Raw genomic sequence first — 24,960 nt, 5'->3', positions numbered from 1 at the left:
CAGATTTTTAGAGTTAAAAAAAAAAGTTTAGAGGAGAAGGTCAATCTCAATCAATTGAAGAAATTAACCAACAAAATGAAGAACCAGGACCTGAAAATGACCGGGTATACTTCTAAATTAGTCCCAACTAGCTTTTTGTTGCTCAAAGTTATCTAAAGTACGTAAAAGATTCAATTTTTTTACATTTTCAGAGCTATTTACGGTTGGAATTGTGCTCATAACCAACCGTAAATCGAAGTTACGGTTCGTAAAAGATGAACTACCAACCATAACTGGTTAAATTTGAAGAAAACCCAATCGTAAAACCAGTTATGGTTGGTAACTAAATGCTCGATACGAACCATAACTCAGTTACGGTTGGTAACCAAAGGCTCGATACGACCGTAACTGAGTTACGGTTCGTAAACTAAAATGGTTACCAACCGTAACTGAAGAAAAATCTCAGTTATAAGAACATACGGTTGGTAATTGAACTATTACCAACCGTAACAACATCAAAATATCCAGTTACGGTTCGTAATTGAGTTAAAATCAACCGAAACTCACATAAATCCAGAAATTTCAATTTCAATTTTCATCTAAAACCCTAATTTTCCATAAAAATTAAACTTAAATCGAACAAAATAAACCAAATCGTAACTGGGTTTTCAAAACATACCTCATATAAGTCATTACACTACACTTGATTAATTTTCGATTCGTCGATTAATTGAAGACGATGAAATTTTGAGTTTTAATGGAGGTTACGGTTGATGGGAGGAGGAGAAGAGAAGAAGAAAGAAAACAAATTTTCAATTTAGCTTTGATTTAGGTTAAAAAATGATGAGGGTAATCTAGTTAATTTACACCCCTATAAGACATCCTCTAACCAACTAGAGGGACATTACTATCACACTACCGCCCCTTTAATAAACCATGCCTCACCTGTAATAGGTTCCTAAAAAATATTTAATCCTCATTTTTCAATGTTTTAAACATGTCATTTTCTGGCATTAATCATTTTGGAAGGAACGTAGTTCATGCAGAGCTGTGGGGCACATTTTTCTCATGCTTAAAATTGATAAACTATTCATTTCTATTTCTGGAGCACATTTTTGGATTCATTTTAAAACTTTAGACACCGTTGATCCAATTTCATTTTATCAAATTTCACAATGACTAGTGGAGATCAAACCATAATGCACTTTGTGTATTACACACACCACCGACCAATAGGGTGCAATTATGAACCCAAGATTTCGACTAATCCACGCGTCTCCAATTCCAAAGCAAGTTTGCATTTGTTCAACTACATTTGAAATTTCATATCCTTGGTTGCTTTTGTTAACTTGTATACCCATATACATATTAAGGTTTAATAAAAAATTATTTTATTTCTTTTGAAATCGTGTTTTTTTGTCTTATTTTACTAGAAATTGAGTTTTTTTTACACTAAAAACAACAAATTTTATTTCCAATGCAAAGAACTATTATTTTCAATGCAATAAAACTAACAAATCTTATTTTTAATGTAAAAAATTGTTGTTTAAATGAACCTTAACATGTATACAGGTATACAAATTAATATGGTAAACTATTTTTAGAAGTGTTAATATATACACCCTTTGTTTTTGGGAATAAGTTATATTTTTTTAGTGCAAAAAAACCATAATGTAAAAAAACTCAGTGCATTTGTGTATTACAGACACCACCAACTAAGCAATTTTGCGCTTGTCCAAAGTAAAGTTAAAGTCTCGTTTCTCTAGTAAACTAAACTCGAATTTGCTTTTGTTAGGTAAAATCGCTGTATTATTACCTAGTAGTTTATATAAGATGTAATATTCTTATAAAATCATTCTCTAACGTAAAATGATTAATTTTTCTTATGTGTAAAGATTTCTAGCGCGTTTGAATACTAGAAACAAAGCATTCTCTTCACTCATAGAAAATCGTTTTGAAATTTCACACATAAACTGATTTCTTGCCTTTTGAGTTTGATTTATGGAAATCGAAAAGCTACTTTTAAATGGACATTTTAACAGGCTCCAAATTATTATCCTTCATTCCCTTTTTAAGACTTAAGTTTATTTTTGGGCGGTCCGTCCAGAACCAGTGTATATAATACAGGACTAAGTTGGATGAATTGGGTTTGCACTAAGATTGGATTTGGTGATTTAAGAAACCACTTTAATATTGTTTTAAATATAAGTATATCCACTCTCCTTAATGTGTGATCACATTAATTAAACAGGGTTTGTTGTTGAAACTGTGGGTTTCAAAAGATCCCAACCTAATCTATAATAATTATTGATTAGCCTATTAAAAATCTCCATTAGGAGCTCCATTAATATCAATGAGTAGGGTTCCTTGTTGTGGTGGTGGTTTAGGAGAGAGTTGATCGGTTTGTTTGACCAACACAATCAATGTCACTCTCTAACCGGTACAACTATGAGGAAGGACCAGTTGGTACATGTGGATTAGTTGAAATCGTGTGTCCTTTACTGCTAAATAAACATGTTGTTAAACTAGCTATTAGCTGAATTGATGTGGAAATGTTGCCTAAAAATTTATGACTTGATGGAAACTAAGTACAAATGATTCTCCTTCTGGGAGCTATGGGCCGAAGGATCTCACTTCTCAGTTCCCAAGCTTCAGCTTCTCTTCTAGACAGATGATTTGAGTATGTCTAGAAAGGCCAGAAAGGCTCTCAAAAAGAGACCTGTTTTGAGGCATACGGCATGCTTCAGCCAAACAGTTGATTCTTCGTAGGTTCGGTGATAACTTGAGTATGTCTCAAAACAAGTTTCCTCAACAACCCAAATAGGTAAGAAGCCAACCCGAGGAAAATGAAAAGAAGTGATAAATGGGCCTTCAGAAACAGTGCTAGATTTTTTCTTGAAACATATTTTGAGGCATACTCACGGTTCGGCTGATAACTTTTCAGCCGGCTTAGACAGATGTATGCCTCAAAACAGGTTTCTTTTTCTTCTCAACTGGATTGTGGCTGCCAAGTCTGCTTGTCCCATATAAGGTAAACCATTTATGCAAAGTTTCTGTCACACACTCACACTGAAAACAGTTTGATTCTTACAGAAATCAATTCATCAAACTCCATAAACATGAAAGAAGCTACTTTTTTGATTAGTGAATCCAACTAATCCAGTCCCAGCATTTGCAGTTATTTACAGAAGATAAAACTTGGCAAGAGACAATCAACTAATACTTCTTTTCTTTTCACAATCTGCAACTCATCAAACCTGTGTAAATATATTACAAACAACAACCTTTTTTTTGTCGTAAAAGGGGACCTCATAACAACAAACCCCACGTAAGAGACTAAAAAGAAGAAGAAAAATAATGAGTGAAGGAACAAAAAAATTAACAGGCAACAGCAACATTAAACTCTAGCAAAAAATATTAACCGAAACTATCATAAAGGGGATCTTGGGGACGATACATTTTGAGAAAATATGGACGAGTGTTTCTTGTGTAACCTCCCTCTCAAATGTCTGATTTTTGCATCTACCCTTGCTGTAAACCCTATCTTTGTTTCTTGCCTTGCTTTCGATCGTTCCCTTCTCCACATATGTTGATCCTCTTCATCTTTCTTGTAGTATTTGATCTCTTGAATAATATGGTGGTCCATTGGGTGTAAAGATCTTTGGAAGGCAATGTGAACTAAGTATGGAAGATTACAAGCAATAGTCACCAAGAAAGTGACACTCCAGTAACTGGGAGCTGGAGCTAAGGCCTCCACGAGGATTTTGTAAGCGTTCTTGGATGTGAGAGGTGACATCATGCCGTAGAAGAGTAAGAAAACATACCAGGTACAGACACTTCCCCATACAAAGAGGTGTTGTATCCACGTGAAATGACTCATTGTAAGCGCGATTTGGCAGTTGACTGCCCAAATTATAGACGTGAACATGGTGGCTCCTACGACTGCCATGTCAGCATTTTGACCTCCTTTACGGAAAGTGCCAGAGACAATACTTATGTTAATGAAGAAGATGGCAAGAGATGAATACAGACCATTACACATCCACCCAAGTATTCGATACCAATCGAAGAACAAGTTTTTCGGTCCTTGCTGATACAGCGCTGGAAACTAGAAAAAAACACAATACAAGCAAACAGTAACACATGTCAGCTAATCACTAAACCTTAATCTGCATCTCAGTGCCAACAATAAACATGGTTCAAGAAGAAACAACTTTGATGTATGCATGGCTCACATTGCGGGCTTTTAAACAAATCAAACCTTAACATTAGCACTAGGTATACAAATTTTGACTAACCTGTAAGCAGACCTCGGAAGAAACATCTTGCTCGAAAACTCCGAGTGAAATGACTGGTAATGAAGTGAGAATAACATTGAATAATAGCATGTACCAGTCATCGTATACTGATTGGCCCGAAAAGCCAGTGAATGCTTCAAAGTAGAATAAGGTGAGGCCAAAAGCTATGTTCTTGTAAAAAAAGTAACAAACCTGGGAAATGCACAGAAATATGGAGTTTATCAGCGTGTACACAGCTATCAATATGAATAAAAAGAACTTTTTTTTTTTTGTAAAGTTCTTCATTCTTACCATCTGGGCAATCCTCTTGTAGCACCAGTGCCCATGAACAACAAGAAGTCTTTCCAAGAACCGAAACTGAGAAATGGAGAAGTCACTAGACATTACAGCCTGCATCCCTTCTACTCCACTTATGCCAACACCAATGTCTGCTTCTTGAATCATACCAACGTCATTTGCGCCATCCCCGATTGCCAAAGTAGTTTTTCCAGTTCCTTCTTTTACTAACCTTGTTACCTATTTGACACCAAACAAGAAGGCAGATTAAGATATTATCTTTATGTATTATCATGTACTTTAAAAAGAAAATAAAATAGAACAACCCTACCATTGCCTTTTGCTTTGGAGAAACCCGACAACATATTACAGATGCACAATCAACTGCTAAACTCAAAAACTGATGCTTCATATCGTCCTCCAAAGCGTAAGCCAAAGTTTTCCCATCGATAATCAAGGCAAAAGCAGCGTGAGGGTCTTTTTCCAGCCTGATCATTTGGGATCCATTGGTGAGTTGCATCAAAATGTTTTCTCTGATAGCCTGCTCAAAAAAATAGATCAACTTACCCTATCAGCTTGGAAAGATACAGCGGTTTTATCATCACCCTGTATACTAGTCTATCATTTCATTTGTCCATTGTGGTTTGGTTTTCAGAAATTGAACCTTTATAGAGCTTATCAGTACCTTGTTGGCATCTTGGGCTAACATATCAGTGTTCATTGTTGTTATCAATATCTGTTTCATGCCTTGCCGAAGTAAACTGCACGCAAAACTGCAATTCGCATACCAGAGACACAATTCATAAAAAAATGGCTATGAGATAATTGTTACCAAGATGTTAACGTAATTTGGATGACACATACCCAATATTGATTGCAGTTTCCATCTTGTCTCCTGTCAGCACCCAGATCTTAAGACCAGCTTGGGCTAGTTTATCTATGCACTGAGGCACCTATAGAAAGAAAAAAGAATTTTAGAATGTAAAAATGAACAGAAAGGATCTTTGTTATTATGATGCTACAAACTGTACACTCACTCCTGGTTGTAGTTTGTCCTCCACAGCAGTGGCACCTACAAGAATCAAATCTTTTTCCATCAAATCTGCTGCGCGTTCAAGCATAGCTTCTCTTTCGGCACCTATAGTAGTCCTTGCTTTTTGAAATTCACTATTCCAGGCAAGATAGTCGGACTCTTCAAGATTCCTATATGCAAGCGCCAATGTCCGCAACCCAGCTTCTCCGTATTCCAAAAGATGCTTACTTGTATCCTCCTCGTATGCTCTCCCGTTTTTGGATAACTGGTCGAATATAATGCTGGATTGTTTATCAGAATTATGTCACAATCCCTTCAATTAATATTTACTGCATATGCATTACGAAAACGTGCACATGAAATGGAGCTCACTCAGACAAAGTGATCGTTCAAACAAGCTAAGAATAAAAATCAGCAATAGTTCAATGGCCAATTGAAGTGATATGTTTAAAGACGAATAATCAACTGCAGCCTATTTCACACAAAATTAAATGCACAAGCACTATGAATGATGCATGGTGAGAATGGTCCCCTGAATGTGGATATTTCATTCTCTGCTAATTCTGAAAATATCAGCACTGCCGAAAATAGAGAACAGATGACAACATTTTTAACAAATCCATTTTATGGTTAGTTTTCACATTTTAAAGCCCAGTGTAGCAACAACCAAATCCAGTTGGGTATTCTCATTCATGGAGACCATCCTAGCAAAAAAAAAAAAAAAATACTAAACCATTATCACTCACTTCATGGAATATGGAAAGGACACACATATAAGACCTACCAAACCATGGCTGGATCCTATCGACATCCTAATGGACTATCAAAGGGTCAACATAAACCCAGTCCATTTGACCTTTTCCTTCAAACCAATTAATTTGTACTATCTGATGCTTGCATATGATGTTCAAGTAGAGTGATAGACAGATAGTTGTATCAGACCTGTCTGCACCTTTGCACAGAAGAAGAATCTGCCCATCCTCATCTTGCACAATTACTGACATTCGCTTTCTTTTGCTATCAAACTCCAATATATTCAGGATTTTGTATTCCCTGCAAATGTTTCATTTGATAAAAACAATGAATCAATACAACAGAGACACATGAACCAATGCCAAAAGAAAAATGGAAAAGAATATTGTTCAATATTTACCTTTCTTCAGGGTTTCCCGAGGGATATCTTTCTCTGATAACAACAGTTGATTGAGTTCTTTTGCAGAACTCAAAGCCAAATTCTCTAGCGGCAACCAAAAAGGCTGCTTCATCTGGTGATTCTGCTTCATAAGTAAAACTTCCAGTTTCTTCATTTGGCTCGGGTAGTGCTGTTTGACAGAGTGCCAATATTCTGAAAAACAACATAATGTTTCTTGCAGTTGGCTCTTTCATCCAATTCCCATTCATGAGGCGGATATCCTCAAAGCTGAAACCCTTTATACTAGCTTTATGCTCCTTTTGACGATCATTAGAAGTGATAACTCGATGAAGTTCAATTTCCGAACCATGGAAATCACTTCGTCTAGTCTCGAATGACATTGGTGTCCTAGGCGTTACAGTTCCTGAATTCTGATCATTGGCTATCTGTTTTGCTGCAGCAATCTCAACTTCACTGGCACGAACCCCATAAGAAACTCCAGCAATTGAACATTTCAGAAAATCCATCTGATTGCATGTCAAGGTACCTGTTTTATCTGAGAGTATTGTATCAACCTGCCCGAGCTCCTCATTCAAATTCGATGTCCTTGCCTCTGCGGGCTTCCCAGAAATTTCATCAAACATATTTAGATCTTTATTAATAAACATTGCTTGCAAAACCTTCACAAGCTCGATGGAAACATAGAGTGAGATGGGTATCAAATATCCATAAAGAATAAGAGCCGTGATCAAATGGAGAATGCCAGAGATACCAGGTTGCGATTTATTATACATACTTTCTGATGTATCTTCAGGTTGCATGTACCAAGCTTTTGGGTACATCAACTTTATCTTTGCCGCGAAGCCTATCGAACTCATAAATGATATCAAAACAAGAAGGGTAAAAAGAAAGTAGATAACATAGTCCATCTTCTTTTCGATAGTACTCCTTTTCGAGGGGGACTTGGTGGAGTTTTGCATAACCTTTGTATCATGACCGGTGAAGATAACTACTCCATATACATATTGGGTGTTTCTGAGCTTCGAATCTCTAAGAAGAATCTGTCCTGGATCAACAGCATAAACTTGACGCTCGTACTCAAGATTACCCACAAAAGAATAGAGGTTAGGATTCGGGTCTTCACATCTGATTGTTCCTGTGAAATCCTTAAAAGCCATGTCATCGTCCAACGGCAGTGTTATCTCCAAAGATCTCTTGACCTTCAAGTTTGTCTCACCATCCAAATTCATGGTCTCCACATAACAAATCCCATCGTCATAGCTTGACGACAACAAAAGTAAATCAGCAGGAAAGAACTGATCCTTCTCCACTTTCACCACATCTCCTACCCTAAGCTTTTGCCATGGTTTATAACCAAATTGACCATCTCCCTTATGTGTATTAACCTTTCTACTATTAACCTTCATATCCTGCATAAACCTATGCCAATCCTCCACAGCTTCCTTAGCCATACTAATACCAACAACAAACGCTAACGGTGCAATCATACTTACAGCAGAAAACGGCGCAACCGGCGTCAAAGACAGAATCGCAGCCAAAAGAAAATACACATTAGCAACTCTTCGGAACTGCTCGAATATTGCCTTTGGAAGAAATGTAATGATATTGTATTTGGTAGTACTAATACTATTTGTAGTATAGTTTAGAGGCTTTTTACGGTGAAAACGTGGTTGATTACAATGAACAATCCTAGAATAACCTGGTCCTTGTAGAGAAAAACTCTGTTCATCTGTTTGTAACACATCCGGCTGGAAACAAGCAAAACTGTAAAGCTTACTAAAACGTAGCTTCGCCCTCTTCCTGCCTGTTCTTGCCATCTTAATCAAAATTTCCAACTCACATTGACCAGCAACACATCAACCAGCAAGCATATACCTGCAATCATCAAACCTTCGAATTACAACTCCTCCAACATAAATCCCCTCATAAGCAAGATCAAATTCATTTCAAGAATTTCAAATTTCCTAATTCCATCGTTTTCAGATCTAAAAAGAATTAGAATCAAGAAATTTCAAAAAAGAATATCCAAATTTCCCTCTCAAACATCTCAAATCAACCTAACAAATCAAGAATCAAAAGAGAGAACCTCCAAAAAAAAGTAAAGAATCAAACTAAACTTGAAGATTAATTAAAGCAAAAACTCACACATCAATTAATGTTTGTCTAGTTTCACTTAAATCGAATAATTTCCAATTATAGAATCAGCTAAAAACTACAACAGCTAAGAATAATAAGAAGAAGAATCTAAGAAGATAATGTGTGTGTACCTGAAAATTACCCAAAAAAATCTCAAAAAATCTCCTGCTTCAGCTTCAGTGATATTATCTACTGTTTATTCAGATCAGACCCAAGGATTTAGGACTTGAAATCACCAGAAATCTAGGGTTTCTTTGTTTCTTCTTCTTCTTCTTCAATGATGATGATGATCTCTGTGTTTCTCTTTCTTTTTTTTCGTAGTCCAAACTCCAAAGACGATTTCCTCTGTAATAATTTTGCTTCAAAAAAAAAAATTCTTGGATTTTTATTTATAATTCTTAATTTTATCTTGTTTTACTGATTCTTTAGATGAGTTGGCAAGAGTCGGCATTCGGCTTTATTATGTAATGTGGGACCAATCAGAGTCTGACGTGTAATGTCGTTAAACCCTAACGCACGTTTGATGGACTTTTCAAAATTTCGAGAAGAACCTTGACTTTCAACTGTTTGACATTAATCATTTTTGCACCCACGGAAGGAGTTTCATTTTTTGTTATTTACTTATTTTTTGATGGATGAAGATCCTGGTGTTGATCTGTCATATTCAGGTCACGGGTATCATCATTTGATTCATGCATTTTTTCGAATTTATTTATCGTAAAATTGGTTAAAAAGACCAAAATCAACAATTCCTGATTGAAAAAGATATTTAGATTTTGATATTGTTTAAATGGACAAAAATGTAAAAATAGTCAGGATGTAAACAGTTTCATCATACCCTTTTTCCAAATATTTTTTTTTATTTTTAATTTACATCAGGATGCATCCAGATTCATCCTCGCTATTTTTTAAGTTTAATCCAGGATGAATCCAGTTTCATCCTTGCTATTTTTCTGGTGTCCATTTCACCCGTACTAATTTTTACTCGTCCATTAAAACCATGTTTTAAAAATATTTGGATAAATGACCCATTTTCCGTTTTTTTATTTAGAAATTTCTAGACTATTATAAGGGCTCGCAGCTCTACCTTTTTCTAAAGGGAACATGAAAATCATTAAATCACTACTTGATGGTTCTCAATGATTTTACTATTATACTACAACGACATGCATCTTCGAACTGGACGAGTTTTATGTGAAATGTGCCCTTATGAAGCTTCAAATCGAACTTTAAATTAAGATCCACGTCAGGATAATTGAAGGCTATAACTGATATGTTCTAAAGGTTTCAGAAAGAAAATGTTAAATGGTTCAGTGCATATGTACACTAAACAGTTATCCATCGAAAATTTTAATTTTTTATCTCTATTGGTTAGCGAACTATTCAAGGAAAAAAAATGGATGGTTGTAAATGATTTGCACTAAATGGTTTAGGTCGATAAAAAAGAAAATTGTACTAAACCACTGCACATTTTTTTTACCCCAAGCTTTGGCTTAAGCATGATGATGAAGTGGATCTCGAACTCTAACTTTAGGCTGTGATTTTTCAAGTTCAAATTAGCACCCTTTAAAAGATTGTGTATAAAAATGAATTCCAATGAGATACACCTCAAGACATAAGTTTGCCGTGAATATTATATGCACAAAGGGGAAAAAAGTATTTGGAGGTCTGAGAATAAAATTTGATAGGGAATCGAGCTTTCTTAACTAAGTGGTCTTGGAGATATGCAAAGAAGGATAACACTAACCAGAAGTCTATCATTGAGTAATAATATGGGTTTGGTGTTGTTTCATGGATTCATGACAATCCAAAATGCACTTTTGGCAGGTCAGTATGAAAGGCTATTACGAAGTTCAATCATATTTTCTTTAAGTTTTTCAAATTCAAAGTGAACATGGGTACTTCAGTCAGATTATGGGATGACAATTGGCTATATGATTCACCTATCAAAAGTTGTTATCCCAATTTATATGCCCTTACTAGAGCAAAACACTGGCAGTTTCAGAAATAAGAGTTGTTACATGTAAATCTATTATTTGGAATCTGCAAATCCCAAGAAGGTTAAATAATGTTGTAAGAGCTGACTGCATATCTTAACTTCAGATTTGGTTGTCTTTAGTTTTAATCTGAATTCTGAGGATGAGCTGCATTGGCTTTTAACTGCAAGAAAAAAAATTAGAATTAAGTTTGTGTATGATAGACTAACTCTGAGACTAATCCAACTTCAGATACTGCGGTTTTTACTTACATCTGGAATCTCAAATTCCCTCCTAAAACTGGTTTCTTTTTTTGGCTAATTGCTCATAGTAGTCTTCCTACAAGGGATGTTCTGAGAAGAAGAAATATTTTTTGTGCCAGAGGATTGTTTGTTTTGCAGTGGGCCTGAATCAATTTCTCATTTACTTTTGCACCGCTCATTTGCAAGACAGGTGTGGCTGGATTTCATTGAGAAGGCTAACTGGTTTTTTGCAATTCCAATGGATGTTGTAGCTGCTCTTCAAGCTTGAAAGTTAAGACAACATAGGCAGGTGAGCACTGCAATATGTAACTTAATCCCACTGGCTATTATATGGGGTTTATGGCAAGAGAGGAGTGCAAGGGGGTTTTCTGATAAAAGAAGTAATGCTAGAGTTGTTGCAATTGAAGCAATCTATTCTCTTTTCTCTCGGGCTTTGACTTTCAAATTTTTTTGAAGATGTTTGTTCCTCAAATGTGATAAAAGTTTATGTAAAATTTATTTTGATCCTCTTTAATCGTTGATAATTTGTTATCAATGACTTTCTTTTTCCTTCATTTTTTCTTATTTGTTGTAAAGGTGGTATAATTCTGTTATACCCTTTTATTCTCTACCGATAAAATAACAATAAAATTTATACGCATAATAATCGTATTATCCAAAAGAAAATGGGAGAGTTGTTTAGTAAATTCCTAAACAATAACTCGTGCCTTTCTTTAAAGATCCTTGGACAAAGTAAGTGGATCGTTGTAGCTGTCTTGGAGCATTTGATCCTATATTACAACTCGACAATGTAAAATCTTTTGGTAAAATTATTTGCAAATTTTTTTGTAAGTGGATGAAGAATTATTGTATGCTTAATGGGGCCGGTTTTCATGGCCGGTGATTGAATTAGGTTACCACTTACCAGAGACGTCCCAGTATTTCACTGGATGAATTAATCATTTTGTAATCATATGATTTTAATTTAATTGGTGGCGGCAATGAGCCTATGGTAATTTGATTCTTCTCAAGGTACACAAATTACAAGCAAAAACAAAATAAGACCTAATTATTTTGTGGGACCCGCTGATCATTATAAGTTTCTAATTGTTCTTAGTTTAACCTTAAGTACATTTAAGCGGGTCCCACGGAATGGGTCTTGTAATAATTTCTGTGCAGGGTTTTGATTAGTTTAATTTAGTGATTAGAGTAGGACAAGCTTTATTACATTTTCAAATCAAATTATAGTACTAATGGGAGACAATCTTGAATGACCGAATAAATTACCAACAGTGTTACTATGTTAACAGCTATCCAGCAGTAACTTTGCAGAAAAGAAAAATCAAGATTCCTCACCTTGAGGTAAACGTGGATTTGAAAAGCAGACTCTACATGGCGTTTTTTTTCTTGGAAAGTCAGTGAGTTATACATTGATTAAGCCAGCAATTACATGAATATCTTCACCTTTTGTCAAAGGGATCACAATCACTAAAATACCAGATTGCAAATCGAGGGCAAGATCTTGTAGGAAAATTAAATCTGAAAATTACGTTGATTGAAAAATAAATGACAGCGATCAGCCACCACAAGCGTCTTTCACCTTGAACTATACTTCTCGTCTTATCCTGCATCACAAGTTCTAACCCAAGAGATAAATCTATCAAGATAAGGATAACATATTTTAAAGAAAAGATGTTGGCCCTAGAGTGATCCGGTGCCCTCCGAAGAGGCCTCCACGACAGAGAAATTAAGCATATCCGGATGCAACCAATTCTCTCAACAGAAAATAGGAAAATCGATGACTTTTCCAAGTCGCAGACACGAACAGTTATATGATCTAGGTTCAAAGATCAGGATAAAGAAAGGTAAGTAACAGGTGATGATATGATATCAAGAAAGTGATGAGAAGGTTCCATTGATTCTGGTGGAGGAAAGGTGTTTAACAGAACTTAGAAATTACAAATAAATTTAATCTAATCGAACTGTATTCTACGACAGAGGGAAATATAAAGGGGAAGAGTTTACTTTGGGTCGCACTCCGGTGGATCATACTTGCTTGAGGAAGGATACAAACGGAAAGAGAGAAACAACATAGAGGCAAAAATTCAATTCAACAGAAATTTCATAACAAATGATAAGAATGAAATAGACCAAAACTGTTTAAGAGATGTGAAGAACAGTTTATTCACTTGATCTCTAGATACAAAAGGACCCAACAAAGCTATAAATCTCAAAATCAAACCGAAAATCGTTCTAGGAAATGGATGGAAAGCAATCATTTTAAATCTCTACTTGAACATAATCAAAATATAGAAGGATAGTTGGTCAATCCCTAAACACCGAAACCCCTGATTTCCTTTTTTGAGTTTTAAAAGCCATGGATAATCAAGTGTTAAGAAAACTATTAGAGAATATATTATACTGCTTTACTTATTTTTATTAAGGAGAATATCTCCGCCATTGTAATGAGGAGATTATCTCCGCCATAACTTTTGTATTCCCAAAAGGGATACTATTGTTTTATATAATAAGAATCCTAGTGAATAGAAATCACTACGGAAGTTATTATCAAATCCAAGATGGTATCATCCCCCTACGATCCTATTTTCTCTAAACCATTAAAAATCAATGGCGAGGGAACAACTGAAGCTCACATACATTGCTGAGGAATATAGTTCTATGCATCTACAGCAACCCGATGATGCTTTCTACATGGATACCGGTGCTACATCGCACCTTACTGCTGATCCACGTAATCTACACAACGTTTTCAATTCTAGCAATGTACGATCTATCTTAGTCGGCAATGGCAATAGTATTCCAGTTACTTCCAGTGGTACCAAGTTCATAACCCTTCCCTCTCATACTCTTCAACTCAAAAATACCCTTGTTGTTCCCGATATTATCAAAAACTTAGTTTCCATTCGTAAGTTCACCACTGATAATCGTGTGTCTGTTGAGTTTGATCCTTCTGGTTTTTCTGTGAAAGATCTGAGTTCGAGAAAAATTATCCTTCGATGTAATAGTTCCGGGGAGCTCTACCCGATCACCAACTCTGTCGTGCCACCACAAATATCATCCCAGTCTTCCCCCATTTCTCTTGCTGTCTTTCGCCAGATATTTGGCATAGCCGCCTTGGTCATCCCGGCAAGGCTGTTTTAGATGTTCTTCGTACAAATAATTCTATTCATTGTAATAAGAATCAACATTCTAAACTTTGTCATTCATGTCAAGTTAGTAAACATTTTAGATTACCATTTTATGAATCAAATTCCATTACTTTTGTACCATTTGATATCATTCACAGTGATTTATGGACCTCTCCTTTACACATAGAGACCGGTTTCCGTTATTATCTTATATTACTGGATGATTTTACCAACTATCTTTGGGTTTATCCACTAAAGTTTAAATCCCAAGTTTATGAAAAGTTCTTGGAATTTCATTCATTTGTTCAAACTCAATTTGAACGTCAAATTAAATGTTTTCAATGCGACATGGGCCGCGAATTTGACAATTCTTCCTTCCATACTTTTGCTCGTAACAATGGTCTTGTTTTTCGTTTCTCTTGCCCCCAAACTTCCTCCCAAAATGGCAAGGCTGAACGCATGATTCGCCGTGTCAACGACATCACTCGCACTCTTATGTCCTACGCTTCTGTTCCCCCTAAATATTGGGTTTATTCTCTTCATTTGGATGTCTATCTCCATAATATTCTACCCACCAAAGTCCTTCATAATCAATCACCTGTGTCTATTCTTTATCAACGCCAACCAACGTATGATCATCTTCGTACATTCGGTTGCCTTTGCTATCCAAATCTCTCCTCCACAACTCCCCACAAACTCGCACCTCGTTCCACTAGGTGTATCTTTCTTGGTTTTCCTCCTAACCACCGTGGATACCGCTGCTTAGATCTCACCACACACAAAATAATCCTGTCCCGTCATGTGACATTTGACGAGAGTGTTTTCCCATTTTCTACCCCTCCTCAAAACAACCCCCCTGATGACGACGATGTGTCTTCTTCTTTTTTTAACTCCTCCCACAATAATCACCTCTCTTACCCATACTTTAGTACTGCTCCTACTGTACACCAATCATCTCTTATTCAGCCTACTCCACCTGACATCTACATCCCACCTCATCGTCGCAACACATTATCTACTCCTCCCATCCAAACGTCTTTCTTCCCTCCTGCCACTTCCGTCCCCACTAAGTCAGCAGACCCCATCACCATTTCTTCTTTTCCCACTGCGTCAGATCCCACTCCAACCATTTCTGCACCATCCAATCATTGCGTACAGACTACTGACGTTAACCCCTCATCCCCACCAACCACTTCTTCCCCTACAACAACCACTGTCCCTACACCTTCTTGCATACCTCCAATCACTATTGTTCCTCCAGCTCCTTCTCGCCCCACCACTCGCGCCTCCCGTGGCATCTTCCGCCCTGTCCGTCGCCTTAATCTTCATGTCCAAACCCTTCGTCATATCTCTCCTCTCCCTCGTTCTCACTTGTATGCTCTTAGAGACATAAACTGGAATGCTTCCATGAAAGATGAGTACAATGCTATGTTGAAAACTAAGACTTGGGAAATGGTACCACGACCACGTGACGCTCATGTTATTCGTTCCATGTGGCTCTTTCGTCACAAATATCATGTTGATGGCTCCTTGCAGCGATACAAGGCTCGTCTAGTTGCTAATGGTAAATCTCAGCAGGTTGGGGTTGACTGTTTTGAAACGTTTAGTACGGTTGTCAAACCAGCTACTATTTGTACCGTTCTTACTATTGATACTTCGCTTTCTTGGCCCATATATCAGCTAGATGTCAAGAATGCGTTTCTTTATGGTGACTTGACCGAGACAGTATATATGCATCAGCCTCCGGGGTTTGTTGATCCTGATCACCCTGATTACATATGTCGACTACGTAGGGCTCTCTATGGTCTTAAGCAGGCTCCACGGGCGTGGTTTCAGAGGTTTGCCAAGTTTATCACTAATTGTGGTTTTCGTGCTAGTGTGTGTGATCCCTCCCTCTTCATTTATCAATCGGGTTCCGAGACGGCATACCTATTATTATATGTTGATGATATTATTTTAACTGCCTCTACTGATGCTCTCATATGCCGCTTCATTGATTTGATGAAAAGGGAATTTGCTATGTCTGACCTTGGCCCGTTACATCATTTTTTGGGTATTACTGTTACTCGTTCATCCTCAGGGCTATTTTTGTCTCAGTCGTTATATGCTCAGGACATCATTGCACGTGCGTCCATGACAAAATGCAATCCAGTGGCTACTCCGGTCGACACCAATGCCAAGCTCAGTGCTACCTCTGGCCCTGCTCTCACGGACCCCACTTTGTATAGAAGCCTAGCCGGTGCTTTGCAGTACCTCACTTTCACACGGCCAGATATATCCTATGCAGTCCAGCAGGTATGTTTATTCATGCATGATCCTCGAGAGCCTCACATGCAGGCCCTTAAGAGGATTATTCGCTATCTTCAGGGCACAATTGATCACGGATTATTTCTCTCGCTCTCCGCTATCTCTGGCTTAACAGCATACTCTGATGCTGATTGGGCGGGTTGTCCTGATTCACGTCGTTCGACTTCTGGCTTTTGCGTATTTCTTGGAGACAACCTCATCTCCTGGTCATCAAAACGTCAAGCAACAGTTTCTCGATCCAGTGCTGAAGCAGAATACCGGGGGGTAGCAAACGCTGTTGCTGAAACAACATGGATTCGCAACCTTCTTCTAGAGCTCCATCTACCTTTACGACGTGCTATTATCGTGTATTGTGATAATGTAAGTGCGATATATATGTCTGGAGATCCTGTTCAACATCAGCGCACTAAACATGTGGAGATTGACATACACTTTGTTCGTGAACGCGTTCGTATTGGTGATATTCATGTCTTGCACGTCCCGTCTGAAAACCAGTATGCTGACATCTTCACCAAGGGCCTTCCACGACAGCTATTTGTTCGTTTTCTTTCTAGTCTTAGCGTTTGCTCCTCTCCCGCTCAGACTAAGAGGGTGTATTAGAGAATATATTATACTGCTTTACTTATTTTTATTAAGGAGAATATCTCCTGTCATAATTATTGTAATGAGGAGATTATCTCCGTCATAACTTTTGTATTCCCAAAAGGGATACTATTGTTTTATATAATAAGAATCCTGGTGAATAGAAATCACTAAGGAAGTTATCATCAAATCCAAGAAAAACGAGAAAGAAGGAAACAGAAAATAAAACATTTTGTTTGAAAACAGATTTTTGAAAACGAGGTGATAGGAAAGGTTTTGAAAAGACAACACAAACAGATTTTGAAAAGGGTAAAAAGAATCAATTTTGGAAACAATTTTTTGAAAAATCAACAGAAACAAAGATTGAGAAACAAAAGAACCCAAGCAACAGAGAAGAGAATCAGGGCATATGATTTGGTTCATCGACCAAAACCAGGGATTTGCAGCACCAAAATCAAAAGCAAAGAACAAGAAGATGATCGATTACCAAAAGAGAAAGCAAAAGCAAAATCCTTTCCAATCAAAAGAGATAGCAACAACCGAGAAACCAACATCAAACGGTACCTAGAGGGGATAAACAAAAAAGAAATACAAAATTAGCATAGTAGATCTGCAAAACTATGTTGAAATACCTTGCATCCTTCCCCCTTTTCCTTACATCACCACCATTGTGAGACTCTAGAGTAAACCCCGGAAGTCGCCGTCAAGAGAAGGTTTTTGGGTCTAAAGTTCACTGTAGAAAGTAGAGAGAGAAACGAGAGTAGAGATAAAAAAGTGGTTCCTACGTGGTTTTTCAGATGAACCCATTTCGCAACCAGTTCGAAACCACATCTCAAGTAAACTGATACAAAAATAATAAATAAGAAGTTCCTTTAAGAGTAATTTGCTCTCAGATTAACCGGAACTATTTTGTGGTAAATTTGCAGAAAAAAATAAAAAAGTAAATTCAGATTCCTCTTCAGGTAAATGCAGCTTTAGAATTGAAAAACTGACTTCTTCGTATAGATTTTATAACCAACTTAAAATTATATGTCAGATACGTTTATATAAAAAAGAAAAAAAAAATACCTTTCAGGAGTACGCTGCAAAGTGATTCCTCTTCAAACTTTGACATCAAGATGAACAATTTTGCGATAAATTGTTTTCTTTGTATCAATTTTTTCCATATTATAGTCTTTTTTTAATCGTAAAAGTTTGGTGATGACGAGTTTTGAATTCAGATTGCTGGTATCATCACCCAATGACTTTACCACTGTACTACAATAACATCGGCTTTTGCCATACTATAGTTTCTAAGATTATTTTGCCATACTACATATATATATATACTCTTATGTCCACTGACTAATCTAGTATGTTACCGCATGTCATGTTTCGCTTTTAAGTCCACCTAGATTCATCCCTGCTTCGATCCTAGCTATTTCTTGACAAGAACCATTATAACAAAATAAGAAAACCAAAGGAATATAATGGCTGGGCATAAGAAACTTGAGATTGGTTAACAAATTTTTGATGGCTAAATGGTTATGGAGATATTCTAAGGAAAAACAAGCACTGTGGAGGAAGATTGTTGCAGGAAAGAGCAATACAGAGTCAATATTTTTGGTACCAGACGAGACAAAGTGTACTATTGGAAGAAGTATGTGGCAAAGAATTCCGAGGTCTAGGGCTGATTTTCAACGGTGTGTGGAGATTAAAATTATGGGTGGGCGTGAGACTCGTTTCTGGCATGACTGGTGGTTTCGCAAATCAACTTTAAAAAGCAAGTACCCTAGATTATATAAGTTAAGTCTTCAAAAGCATTATACTGTCACTGAAGTTATGGGATGCTTGGACACTCTCTTTTAGCAGAAGCTTAGACCCTGCCGAGAGAATTGATCTCTTGGAACTAAGAGATGATCTGAATTCAGTAGTTTTGCAGGATGGGGAAGATTTTTTAGATGGAGATTTTTCAGCTAAGAAGCTTTATGGGCAGTTGTGTATAGAGGAGGTTGAATGGGAGTTTGCAGGCCTGTTGGAGGTAAAACATATACCGCCAAAGGTAGTTTTTTTGTGTTGGGAAGGGCTGCATGATTCAATCCCTACCAGAATGATGCTCGAGCATAGAGGTGTGCATGTACAAAGTACTTCATGTGTTTTCTGCAGTGGCGCTACAGAATCGCGGCATCATCTGTTTATCCTTTGCCCGTGGGTGTCGGACATTTGGAATTACTTTATTCATTTCTGCAACATCAGTTGAGTAATGCCTTGTTCTTTCTCTAGTCTATTAGAGTCCTGGAATTGCTTCATGTTCTATGATATTAGAAAAGATTTATGGAGGCTCATTCTTTTTGCCGTGATTTGGGAGATTTGGATAGAAACAAATGCGAGAATTCGTGGGAGAAGGCCAAAAACTAAGGATGAAACCAAAACTATTATCAAGCAGACGATTCACTTATGGACTTACAACATGAAGACGTTCAGTTGTTACTCTTTAAGACCACTGACGGACCTACAGCTGGGCTAAAGGGGGCTTTAGCTAGGGTAGTCCTCCCATTCCACAATCCAAAAAAAAATTTCTACTCCACCAAGTAGGGCTGTTTATGGTCGGTTTTGGTTCGGTTTCTAGCCAAACCAAAACCGAAACCAATATTATTGGTTTCTAAAAATCTAAACCAAACCAATCCATTAACCATTGGTTCGGTTTCCAAATGGTTCCACTTGGTTTCGGTTTGTCCCGGTGGTTTTTGGTTAACCAATAATTATGTCAAACCAAAAAAAAATACACAAATTTACAGATAAAAAAATCGTAGTTGCCGATAGTATTGGTTTACACAAATATACACACAAAAAAAAATCAAGAATAGTTAAAGCTTACTCTAATTCTAGAGATCAAATGAAGATATATAATATATCTTAATTTAGATATTGACAAATAAAAAAGAAGGAAGACGGGAAGAAAAAAGTCGAGTAGCAGCAGCTGTAGTTGGGGGTGGAGAAAGGAGGCGGCTGAGAGAAGGAGAAAGAAAAAGAGTGAGAGTATCATAATGAAATATTAGATTTAGGGTTTCTATTTATCCTCTAAATTAATGGGTAGAATCTAATACTTTTAAATCGACGGTAGAAATTAAGTTTAAAAATTAATCGGTTCCCCAATGATTTTTGGTTCGGTTTTCAGGTCAAACCAAAACCAAACCAGTAATGTCGGTTTTTCAACATTTTTTACCAAACCGATCCAAATCTAAATGGGTTGGTTCGGTTTCTTGCTTATTGGTCTGGTTCGGTCGGTTTCCAACGGTTAACCGACACCATGTTCATCCCTACCACCAAGACTTCTAGCCCGGACCTTACAAGGAAATTTAGCCTTCCTGGGTCCGTCCTTGTTTAAGACAAATTTTGTTTCAACCGGAGACCTTAGTATGTAGTTTTGTAGATGGCTTAGGCTTTCACCTAAGCTTGTATATAGTGTAATTACTTTTTTCTTCTTAATATGTCTTTACTTTCTATAAAAAAAAAGAATGTTTGGATAGTAATTTAGAAGTTGCTTTCTGATTTCCGGAAAAAAAAATCAAAAATTAGTTTGGGTATTCAATTTGAGGATGATTTCTGGAAATAAAAAAGTCAAGTTTTTTGTGACGCAATTGTTTAAACAGACTGTAATTTTCTCAGAAAACAATAAATCGAAGAAATGGGGGGAGATACCTAAATTTAGAGTTAGTACAGTAAGATTGTAACTTTGCATCGATTGGGGCTACCTGTGAGGTCATTCTTCATTCAATCACTTTGAGTTTGGTATAGTAATAAAATGTACCTGCTCTAGATTCTCTTTTAAGGTTGTGATTAATATGAGGAGATATTCCTTGGAACGACGGAAAATGATATTTTTGGGATGAACGCCTAACAAACTATTCCGACCAAAAAGGTGGGTCAAAGCATTCATCCCAAAATGCAGAAAAAGAAAATAGATAAGCAAACATGAAATACCCACCGGTTGAGAAAGTTCATAGACCTCGGCAATGGTAGCAATGAATCAATGATGGAGTCAAGGGGACTTATTCAAATAAATACCAAAATTAAGCAACCCTTATATGCTATTACAAACAAATTTGACAACCCAAGATTCAAATATTATAGGGTGCCCAAAATGTTTTGGGTTTTCAGTTCTACGAAACTATAGTTGAACAACGCCTCTCATTTTCAAGCACAAGCTTTTTTGGTCTTGGTATTTTTTTTGTTTTACAGGAGCACTAATGTTGCAACTCATTGTGGCTGCTTATGTATCATTTTTTCGTAGTCCGAATGGATCTAACACATACGGTAGTTCATTTATGTCGGGTGAAAAAGACATCTAGATTTTGATACTGTTTAAATGGACAAAAACATAAAAATAGTCAAGATGTAAACGGTTTCATCCTACCTATTTTCAAATACTTTTTCTTATTTTGAATTTACATCAGGATGCATCCAGTTTCATCCTCGCTATGTTTTAAGTTTAGGTCAGGATGAATCTAATTTCATCCTTGCTATTTTTTTAGTGTCCATTTCACCCATACTAATTTTTTTTTACCATCCTTGTTAATTTTGTAGTGTCCATTTCATCCTTGCTATTTTTATCCATTAGAACCATGTTTTAAAAATATTTGGACAAATGACCCATTTTTCGAAAAAAAAAAAAAAAAAACTTTGGCATGATGTTTTCGTTTTCTTTTAAAAAAAAATCAAACTTTTTCAATGATGAAATTTCAAATGACGAAGTTTGATTCGCAAGAAAAGAAATATTAAAAGAGAAATACATTTGAAACTTTCCGTTCAACTATACAAGGAGTGCCATATGGAATACTATATTCTAGCTGCAGTCTGATGTGACCTCACTGAATAATCTCATGAGACCCAACGAATCATGCATTTTCCTTTTGGAAATTTTATATACAAAAATGTACCGATTGTTTCTCATTTTGGAAGTATTCGTGGAATGAGAAAAATTAGCACCGCACTTGATTAATTTCAGTTGTTAATTGATTTATTTGTCCTCATTCATACATGAATTGCCTTAGAATTTTTCCTTATAAACATTACACAAAAGTCCAGACAAGAACATGTATTAAAAGAGAGAATACAGAAAAGAAAGAGGAAAAAAAGAAAGAACATGTAAAAGAATGGGAACCGACAACCTTAATCATGCCTTCCGACACGCTTCACGTTAGATTCATTGCTGTATAAATAGTACAATGATCAGGTCCGGCCGGTCCGTAGAAGTAGTTCAACAAGACTGATTCCGTCTAACATCTCATGATGACAGAATGATTCACGACCGTACATACACGTGTTAGACATATCTGCATTTTGAGTAGAAATAAGAGTAAAACTACACTACACCAAATAAATATCTCTAATTTGAGAAACTGCTAAGAAGCTTCCTAATAATTAACGCTAAAACTGAGCAAACGCCAAATATTGACTTGAGACATGTCTTCCTTCTCTCGTCAACTCCCACGACAGTAAGTCATGGAAAAAGAAATCTCTCTGGAACATAAATTGCTTAAGCGATTTTCCGTTGATGGCAATAAGACATGGAGGAGTAATTGTCACGAAACTTCTTCTCCCTTTGAGAGGAACTACGATGCAAATAAAATCAAGGTTTTTGGTAGAATCAGCATTAGGAGGAGCTAGACACCTCAGTTTGATGATAGTCTGCATGCACTATGGACCCTAGCTAGTCGTCAAGCTATTTGCAAATGATGTCCAACACTTGGTAGTTAATAATCATGGACCTACCTGTCTCACTGATATGTAAGTGGCCTCCGGGACTGGACTACTACGTTCCTTAATCAACAGAAAGGTCACTGTCGGATAACCTTGACGTACAACTTACTCAAAACAATCCCCATGAAATTCTTCCGAACACGTCGCAATAAGCGCGCATTTTTGTGTAGCCGGTTTCTAAACCAAGCGAGCAACAGTCGGATTTACTCGCCCACAAAACCATGGATATCTACGAACGGGTTAATTTTATCTTTTTTCTTTTTATAAAGAAAACAGAGAAGTTGTACAAACAGATCAGCTAGTTCAAGGTTACAAATGGCATTCAATTTGGTTTGGATAGATATCCGTTACATCAAAATACCGGAGGATAATGAGTAATTGCCAGAGATTTGGACCTTTCCAGTTAAAGTTTTGAAGGTGAACGGACTGAATGGAAAGTTCAGCTAATTTTATCTTTTTGAACTGCAGAATGGGTTGATGATTAATTGAATCGACTTTGGCGAATTAGACAACAACGCATTGATAGAATCCCAAAGATTGACGTACAGAAATCCACATTCACGATCTAAACACACACATACACGTGTTTAGATTTACCTGATGCTTAAATGTCATATTTTGAAATGGTAAAAACCACTTATAATTAATTAATCAAGTGGAAAAACTTGTTACACCTAAACCTAATGAATTAATCACTTTCGTGGACAAATTCTGCAATTTGGCTAGCTTTCAGCCGTCCTCGAAGTCGAAGCTGTGGGATAAATCGTTTGCTAGTAGTGCTTTTGGCTAAAGTTGTTGCATTATGCCATGTTCTGTCGATAGAGAAATCTGGACTCTAAAGTATGACCGCCCTGACACCATATCGTGATTCACTTTTCAAAGTCAAAATGCTTCATTTAACTGAATGAATTATGAATCTGTGATCCGTCAACAACCCACTTGACCCAGAGAGACTTGTTGGCATGAAAACTAAACTTCACAATTTGAGATTCAAATATTTTCGGGCGACCAAATTTATCATTTTCTGACAAAGTTTGCTAGAGGTAATAGCAAGGCTAAGTCCTATGAGTCCTAATCTAGCAACTAGATTAGCAATCCACGTCAGTTAGGACAACCTTTTAAGTTTTATGGGAGTGCTAATCTAGCAGTCCGTGTCATCTGGGACTATTGTCCAACGCTGTTTGGTTCAGCGCTTTAAATCTCAGCCATTAGATCAGAAAAGTAATCTCGCTACTAATTCAACTGCAACCAAATGCTAGAAGAGAGACCTAGTGTTAACAAATAGGCCACACTTTGTTTTTGAATTGCAAAACGTTCTGCTAATCCAGCCATAGGACTTAACCTAACAGCAGGAGACAACTCAATCTAGCTAGCTAGTTAATAATTTGGCAAACATTGTGCAACACAATTATGGGGTACCTTGATTATAGGACTGTCGGACAATCTTGACGTAAAATTTACTGCAATGTAAATAGTAAAACCAACTACAAAAATAACTCAATTAGCCATGCAATCAGATGACTACTCTCATGCTGAAGTAATCATTTTACGGTTTTGGTTCGAGATGTTGTAGAATTAGAAAATCTTCTCTGAGTGCAAATACAACTGAGCATGTTACCGTATCTCTAAATGATTGCGCATGGTGGCTGACCAATGTTTCTAATACTACTTAATTAAATTTAAAATGTTATTGGATTCATTTTTGTTTAGTACACGATCTTGAAATTTTATAAACAAAAGATTTGAAACTTTCAATTCAAATTCAACAAAACAGGACACGGATTATATGCCGCTTGAATTTTGATCTAATGTGCATTTTTTTTCCTAGCCTCATTTTGCATACAACAATTATGACCGGACTTTTATTTTAAAAATAAAATAAATATGTACTCTTTCAAGAAGAGATAAAAACATCGTCGTCATTCGTAAACTTGTGATTGATACGAAGAGATATTCCGTGGAACGATGGAAAATGATATTTTTGGGATGATATCCATTCGTTGCATGAGGATAGAAGGTTCTCTTTTGATACCATCACTCACGTGCACTTTTTTTTTTTTTGGATTTTTCTTACATTTAGTAGTATA

The 24,960-nt window shown here is 36.6% G+C and overlaps 1 protein-coding gene across 1 annotated transcript; it reads right to left on the bottom strand.

Annotated features, from left to right (window-relative positions):
* Nucleotides 1-3,099: 3,099 nt before the first annotated feature.
* LOC113347774 (probable phospholipid-transporting ATPase 4) lies at nucleotides 3,100-9,279 on the bottom strand. The gene is made up of 10 exons (XM_026591448.1): nucleotides 9,007-9,279; nucleotides 6,740-8,614; nucleotides 6,529-6,639; nucleotides 5,591-5,867; nucleotides 5,418-5,506; nucleotides 5,239-5,326; nucleotides 4,885-5,094; nucleotides 4,569-4,793; nucleotides 4,278-4,469; nucleotides 3,100-4,087 (listed from the first exon to the last, which is right to left on the bottom strand). Exons 2-10 carry the CDS (start codon nucleotides 8,554-8,556, stop codon nucleotides 3,410-3,412), a joined length of 3,687 nt encoding a protein of 1,228 aa, XP_026447233.1. The 5' UTR covers nucleotides 8,557-8,614; nucleotides 9,007-9,279; the 3' UTR covers nucleotides 3,100-3,409.
* Nucleotides 9,280-24,960: the final 15,681 nt, after the last annotated feature.

Source organism: Papaver somniferum, chromosome 2 (genome assembly GCF_003573695.1).
Source record: "Papaver somniferum cultivar HN1 chromosome 2, ASM357369v1, whole genome shotgun sequence".
Classification (NCBI taxonomy): domain Eukaryota; kingdom Viridiplantae; phylum Streptophyta; class Magnoliopsida; order Ranunculales; family Papaveraceae; genus Papaver; species Papaver somniferum.
This window is presented reverse-complemented; position numbering and strand designations above follow the sequence as displayed.